This window comes from Andrographis paniculata, unplaced genomic scaffold, assembly GCF_009805555.1.
Source record: "Andrographis paniculata isolate CXL003 unplaced genomic scaffold, ASM980555v1 Contig71END, whole genome shotgun sequence".
NCBI lineage: Eukaryota > Viridiplantae > Streptophyta > Magnoliopsida > Lamiales > Acanthaceae > Andrographis > Andrographis paniculata.
Window position 1 is genome coordinate 4861078 of NW_026137608.1, and position 8309 is coordinate 4869386.

At 28.3% G+C, this 8309-nt stretch overlaps 1 protein-coding gene across 1 annotated transcript; it reads left to right on the plus strand.

Annotated features, from left to right (window-relative positions):
* The first annotated feature begins 2550 nt into the window (after positions 1–2550).
* On the plus strand, positions 2551–5229 carry LOC127264706 (blue copper protein-like). Its single transcript, XM_051294207.1, has 3 exons — positions 2551–2835; positions 3577–3990; positions 4735–5229. Exons 1-3 carry the CDS (start codon positions 2658–2660, stop codon positions 5091–5093), a joined length of 951 nt encoding a protein of 316 aa, XP_051150164.1. The 5' UTR covers positions 2551–2657; the 3' UTR covers positions 5094–5229.
* The last annotated feature ends 3080 nt before the right edge of the window (positions 5230–8309 follow it).

Sequence of the window (8309 nt, forward strand, 5' to 3'; positions counted from 1 at the left end):
GTCTCATATATTTATTTATTTTTTTTACATAATTTTAAAAATATTAATATTATATTATAATGCTTTATAAATAAAGATAAAAATATTAAATGATAAAAAAATGATGACATTTGTGTAATATATTGTAAATTTGAAGGGTATTTGTAATGTTAGGTACAATTACTAAAAAAAAATTATATTTTCTTATGAGACGAATCAAAATAAAAAAAAATGGTAGATTATTAAGAGACGGAGGAAACATTATTTATTTTTTATGATTTTACTAAAAATGTACTACCTCTGTCCGGAGGAAGAAGAGTAACTTTTACTTTTTGCACGTAAATTTAATATTAATATTATACTGGTTTATAATAAAAAAAAGATAAAAATGTCCCTATTAGATTGTGTTATATAAAAGTAATGATATTTGTGTAATATATTAGAAATTATAAGGGTATTAATTATATTAGGTATCCAGTACAATTAATAAATAAGAAAACGATATTCTTGTTTTGGACGAACAAAAATAAAAAATAGTATATTTTTTTTATAAGACGGAAAAAAATATTATATTTTATATAAAATATTATTTAAATAAAAATTCAGACTCTCGTCTCAATTTTAAATCAAAATCAAATAAACCCCGAAAAACTCCAAAATAATGGAAATAAAAAAGTAAACCGAGTCAATGGCCATAAAGTCCAAGAAGTAGGTTTAAGCACTTCATTTTCACAGGTTCACACCAAACTAAACCTTCTAGAAAGTCCAACATCTCATACCCCATGACATCATTAGTAAATTTTATGAGAATACATACACACATGTGTTCCAAATATATATATATATATATATATATATTTAAAAAATACATTTAAAATATTTTTTTAAATATAATATACCATATGAATATAATAGTTGAATGAGTCATGTGGTGGATTTAAGTTTTTGCTTAATTAGTAATTTGAATTTGATACCCTTTTTAAATATATATATATACACATATATATATATTTGTAAAAAGTCATAAATATTGATTGATAAATTTTAAAAAATGGAAAAAGGTAAAAATGCTTGTCAAGTAATTAAACAAAGTTTATAAAATAAATAGTAATTCCTCCCTCCAAACAATAAGTATATATTTACTTTTGCCACTGAGTTTAAGAAATAATAGTATTTTAATTATAGTTGGTAGGTAAAAGTAGTGTAATGACATTTTTGCCTTTATTTTTTAGTATAAAAGTAACGATGTGATGTAAATTAAATGTATTTGTGAAAAAAAAAAATTGTGGGGTATTTAATAAAATATGGACGTCCCAAAATAAAAATATGTATACTTTGTAACTGGACGAGGGAATATCAAATTATAATTTGAAAACAGAAAATAGCTACAATTTTTCAATAATGCTTTATTCTTGGTTTAATAATTAAATTACAATTAACATATAATTCTTTGAAATGGAAATTAATAATGAAAATAATAATAATAATAATAATAATAATAATAATAATGACTGGTAGCATAATTTTAGCTGACGGGAAAATGTTACATACAATAGCTATTTAAAGAGAAAATTAATACACTGCATATATTCTTTATTTTTTTTTATATTACTACTGATTGTGATTTGAAATTAAAATTTTGATATTTTATAAATAATAACAATTTGAATTAAAAATATATTTTAGATTAAAAAAATTTTATATTAAAAATACTACTACTTCTTATTCCACCAAATTTATGTCTTTCTTATTCCATAAATGTTGGCGAGTCTCGTTTGCGGATAAATAAATAAATTATGCGTTTTCTAATAGTTTGAATTCTTAGGTGTGGCGGTTGGAATCCCACGGTTTCCATTTTACCATTTCAATTTTATTTTTTAAAAAAAAATATCAAATCAAATATTATTTTATATTATTATATTATATTAAAATTTAATTTTACATACAAAATATCACATTAGTACATATTTATATCACATCAAACAATTATTTCAATTCAAAATTTTACTATTGAAAATCAAAACCAAAAATCAAAATTTTATTAGTAAAGACACTCATAATATTTTGAAATATATATAATAATTAAAAAATATTCTAAGGATCTCATTTTACCTTTTTGTGTAACATTAAAAGTATTTTTATAATTTTATAATTTTTTTATACAAATATCCTTCTATTAGTATTATAAGATACTAATAAAAATATTTTTATAATTTTTTTTTAATTTATACTACATTTTAATATAATAATTAATATTCAAATATCATTACGTAAAAGGTAAATAAGACCCTAAAAGTTTGTCGGAACGTTCTATTAAAATAAAAAATAAATGAAATCGAAAACAAAGAGAAACAAAGGAAAGTTTGTCCGAATTGACTTTTCCAATTGATTATTGTCGTAATTTTAGTCATAGATATCACCTAACCTAACCCATCCTTCTTCTCCTCCCATTAAATTTATTCGTATTTATGACTATTAATTAATTAATTAATTACCCATTATAATAATAATAATAAATTATTACTTTTAGAAATTTCTGAATATTTCTATAAATAGCAGAAACAGATCAATTTGGGAAGAAGAGCTCTGTACTGTACTGAACCGTACGGTGTGCTTCACTTCAAGGGGCGACCTGAGATTTAATTTTCCTAAGAACATATTCAATTTGATCGATATACATGGAAGGTGGCTTTCTTGTAGTTCTTCTTGCGGCGTTCGTCGCCGTGGCTGCGGCGCAGACGACGACGACTACGCACGTTGTGGGTGACCGGATTGGGTGGATCATCCCACCGGGCGGCGACGCCGCCTACCGGACTTGGGCCGCCACTAGAACCTTCCGGGTTGGCGACGTGCTCGGTGAGCGGCTTTGTTATATTACGTGTGTTTCTTTGGATTTGATTTGAGAAATTTTTTATTTAAATTTGTTTTTAAATAATATTTAATATGATTTTTTTTTTTATGTTTCTTCGAAAAACTTACTATTCAAATAATAAAACTTCAAAAATTTTGAATATAGAAATACACACTAGTTTTTGAATTTGATGATTTATATATTTAGATATGCTATTTTTTTCTCTGTTTATTCTAATAATACATTGTTATTTATTTTTTTAAAGTATCATATTAAATATTATGGAATGGAATATTTTACTATTTTTAAATATCAAATTCAAACGGTAAAGAAACGTACTTTTATTAAATAATAAAAATATTAAATAAAAATTAGGTATTTGATATAATATAAATAAATATTGAATAAGTATAAATTTTTTTATATATTAAAAATAAAAATTGCATTATGTGTTCTAAATTTGTAGAATATTTATTGTTAGTTATTTTAAAATTTAAAAGTATTTTGAAGAATTGTGATACTATTCGGACAATATGTTTTTTTATTATTTTGAAATAATTTATAAAATAAAATTTATTATTTTATTGAAAAATATATAGGTCGTTTTTTATTAAAAGTATGAATATATGATATTATATTTTTCGAAAATTGATTCTTCATAGTTAAACAACGAACATAGTTTTTTGCTAAATTTATTTTAAAATTAAATTAGTAACAATACAAACATATATAATTTTTTTTTCCAGTGTTCAATTTCACAACGAACATTCACGACGTGGCCGAGGTGAATAGGGCATCGTTCGACTCGTGCAGCGGGGCCAACCCGATCTCTATGACGACCACCGGGCCGGCCCGAATCAATCTAACGACTGCCGGCGAGCATCATTATATTTGCACTTTCTCTCAGCACTGTGCCCTTGGCCAAAAATTATCCATAAATGTTTTGGCCGCCACATCTGCCACCCCGGCCCCACAACCCGCCACTCCTCCGCCAGCCGTTGCACCGCAGCCACCCACCATGGCGGCACCAGCCCCGGCACCTAGATCAGCTAGGACTCACACCGTTGGTGATGGCCTTGGCTGGATCGTGCCGCCGGGTGGTGCAGCTGCGTACCAAACATGGGCTAGGAATATTAACTTCGGTGTCGGGGATACTTTAGGTAAGTTGTTTAATCGACTCATGGTAATTTATATTATTAAAATAGGAATTTTTGTCGATAAATTTTTTTTACAAAAAATATTTGTTTCTTAAAAATATTATATATACAAATAACTTGCTGTTTAGATTAATTTTTTTTTTTTTTCTTTAAAAAAACCACTAACCAATGTAGTTTAAAAAACATCAAATAAATCGAGTCAAGCATGCCTTAATAATTCTGCATATTTTAGTAAAGAATAGTTTGAATTATTGAGTTTAAGGATTTGTTTTTGTTTTAGTTTGAAATTATTTGAAAATGTTAATTTGACTTATATATGTTTTTATTATCTATTAAAATTTTACAAGTTTTTTATAATGAACATCTGTCATTAATATTATCTTTTTTTTTAATATATTATATATTTAATTTTTATTTAAAATATTAAATCAAAATTTTGTTTTCTATACAAAATTTTGAATCTAATATTTTTTTTTTTCATTTCTTTTTTATTTCTAATATTATTCAAATCACTTTTAGAAACATATTTAGACTCTTTGTATACATAGAGATAAGTTTTTGAACTTTTAATACTACTTATAAGTATTAATTTTTTTTTTTTCCCAAAAATCATAGAATGACTATTCTTTTACATAATATTATATCAAATAACTAATTTTTTATTATTCCCAAAATTTTAAAATTTTCAAAATTTTAAATTTTCTTGACTACTAAAAATCATTTATTTATTTTTGTGCAACTATACAGTGTTCAACTTTGGTAATGGAAGACACGACGTCCTAGAAGTAACACGCGCCGAATTCGATTCATGCACTGTCTCAACGACCACCACCCGGCCCATAACTTCCGCCCCGGCCAGGGTTCCTATAACCACCTCCGGCGACCACTATTACATATGCACATTTCCTCAGCACTGTTCATTGGGCCAAAAGCTAGCTATCAATGTCGGCTCTGGCACTGCTTCATCGCCAAACTCCGGTGGGCCCTCAACGCCCTCGCCGGAAACCGCCCCTCCTCCACCAACCAGCTCCGCCCCATTGCCAGAGGCGGCGGCTTCTTTAACCATGGCTCTGTTCTGCATTGCCTTGGTTTTCTTGCATAATTAGAGAGTTATGAATATCTTTTATATTTTTTTTCCAAAATATGATTGATATTTATTTGTGTAATTCATATATATATACATTTTGTATACTTTTTGGTTATATTTAATAAAGCTGATTTTGGAATTTAGCTACAAATACATGTTGCTTAACATTTTAGCTTAATACTTAAGGAAAATTTGAAATGATCAGAATTTTGAAGTTGAAGGAGAAATTATTTGACTTTTGAAAATTTATGATCAATTTTGTCAAATCTAAACCCATTGAGTGTATTTATTATTGTAGAAAAATCATATTAGCACAAAATTAAGGTTATGTTTGATTGTTTTTCACTTGATTTTTATTATTCATAAATAAAATTTTTAAAAATATCAAATCAAATAATTATTTTTTATTTTAATATTATCTTAAAATTTAATTTTATATTAAAACTACCACATTAATACATATTTATAATATATCAAATAATTATTCAAATTCATATTTTAGTATTCAAAACAAAAAATTCAGCTTTAAAATTTATAACGAAACACCAATTTTTTTTTTCTTTGTTAAAAAATGAATAGTATCAAATTATTGAAAGTTTCAATAATTTGATACTATTCATTTTTTAAAAAATCACATCAAATACATTTTTTTCTCACAAAATATCAAATCAAATACTAAATTTTTATTTTTTTTCTTTCAAACTTCCAAAATTTAAAAACTCCATTCTAAACAAATCCTCAACTTTTGACCTTATTAAACTCAATGATACTTTAAACTTTTTGACCTTATACAAACTCAAACATCAATATGAAAGTATTAGTTGTCCCTTAATAATTTATTCATTTTTTTATTTTGGTCGGTTCCTAATAAAATATTTATTTCTTTTTTTTCAGTAATTGTACTAATCTACCTGACATTACAAATACCCTTCCAATTTACAATATATATTACACAAATCTCATTACATTTATATCATACAATACTAATAGGATTAATTTAATCTTTTTATTTTTATTTCTACTTTATCTCAATATAATACTAATATTTCTAAAATTTTATGTAAAAAACAAATTGATATATACATATGAGACGGATGGAGTATTATTTTTTAATCTATATCTAACACGTTATTTAACTATAAATTGGAGTAAAAAAAAAAAAAAAGAACACACATTTGAAATATACAATGAAAAATATATATATTTTCAAAAAATACAAAGTTGAAATTGTATAATTTAAAAGAATTAAGTTAAAGAAACAAATAACCCATATTGAAAGATATCTTTTACAAATATTATATATATATTTTTGAATAGCAAAATATATCTATCGTTAATCGAACAAACAAAATATTTATTAATTAAAATTCTTTCGATCAATTAAATTAATTATGATGAATTTACATTATAATACTATTTATTTATTAACATAGAATTATAATAAAATAAATTAAATACAATATAATACTAGTTGAGTTAAGAGTGTGTTCTTTTAATAATAAAAAAAATAAAAAAAAACACATATTTTTACAAATATTACTCTCTCACTTTTCATGTTCACTTTTCCAGTTTTGTCTTGTCTACTTATTTTGTCACTTTCTATTTTTGAAAAAATTATATATTTTAATCTTATTTTAAAAACTTTAATTTATATATATTTTTTAATTTTAACTATACTAATTAATTATCTTAATTTTAATTTATAATTATTTTTATTATACGCTGAAAAGAGCCTTGTTGCTTGCTTGACCGTCAAAGAGAGGATAGGGACCCGTGGGGCAAACTTCTACCAATAACTTGTTGCCAGTTGCTCCAACTGCCCAGATCTCAGGTGCTTATTCCTCTCGATATGGCATAAGAAGAGGAAAAGGCTCCCAACGAATTCCACTGATGAAAAAGAAAAAAAGACAAGAAGACGAAAAACGATAGAAGAAAGTCTTCGTTTGACGTTTAGCATTTAGGCCGTAACATTTAGCAACAAAAAAATCTTTCACCCAATAAGTGCTCTCCGAGGGCAATACATACCAAAACCAAAAGGTTCGAAGAAGGAAAACGCAAGGTGCAGGCCACCAACCTCTCCCGCGATGACCAGGCCTAACCGCCGCACCGATCATTCAGGGGGAGGCGGGACACGAGGGCTTCCTCACGTACTCTAATTTGCCTCATGGCTTTCGAACCGATAACACGTGGGTTGTATAACATAGTATACTAGAACAAGGAGCTCCACTAAGAAGAGGTATTTTCACTGTTGCTCCCATCCAGGCTATATAACTCGGTTAAGGCATAGTATCTTTTTCACTCGCTCTTCTTTGCTTGAAATTCAAGGTAAGCAAAAAAGGGGAGGGCCGTAACGTAGCCTTGTTCTAAGGACGATGCTCAAGGGAAGGCCTACACATGTCCTGCTTTAAGTGACAGATCGGCCATAGGAGTACAGAGGGATATAAACCAGGGCAACAAAAGTTACGAAGGCGGATAAAGAGAGATCCCCATCCGCTTCAGCCGAATATTACCCTTACCTATCTTGCTTGCCGGGTTTAGATCGATTTCCTCACCGGGCGGGCATACCTCTTCCGCGCGTCTTTCTCGTGGCGGGAACAGAGGTACTCCCATGGTTCAGTGCGTCAGGTGAATTTTTGTTGGAATGTCTCAAGCGCTTTGCCAGCGGATTTACCTCTCTGTGCGTTTTGCCGCTCATTTTTTTGATCCAATTGTTTTTCGACCAATTGAGGCTCTCCCTTCACCACCCCCAGTTGGAGCTCTATAAAGACTTACATAAGCTTAGCCTTCACAAGCCCCCCCATCAAGCAAGAAGGAAGCGGGGTCAAGACGTTATCGGGCCGGCGGCGGCGGGTCGGACGGCTTTGTTTGCCCTAGCTTGGCGAATCGGCTGCTAAAGAGCTGATACCTATACCTGTTTACTTGTTCCTGATTCTTCCCTTAAACCACAAAAAAGTTACACCCTTCCCACCAGACGGAGAAACTTCCATTCCGCACTGCTGCTGAGTCGTTGGACTTATCCGACGAAGAGATTGCCACGTAAGATGTTGACTAGCTTAGAGTAAGCCGGGAACAAAAAAGGATTTGAATCCGATGGTGAGGTTAGCCCCCTATTGTTTGATCCAATATTGACTCACTAATATATTTTTAATTATTTACTAATTATATCTTTCATAAATTCTCGTGTCTAAAAAAAAAATATTTGGAACAGAAGGAGTGATAGAATGTTAATTGAGTT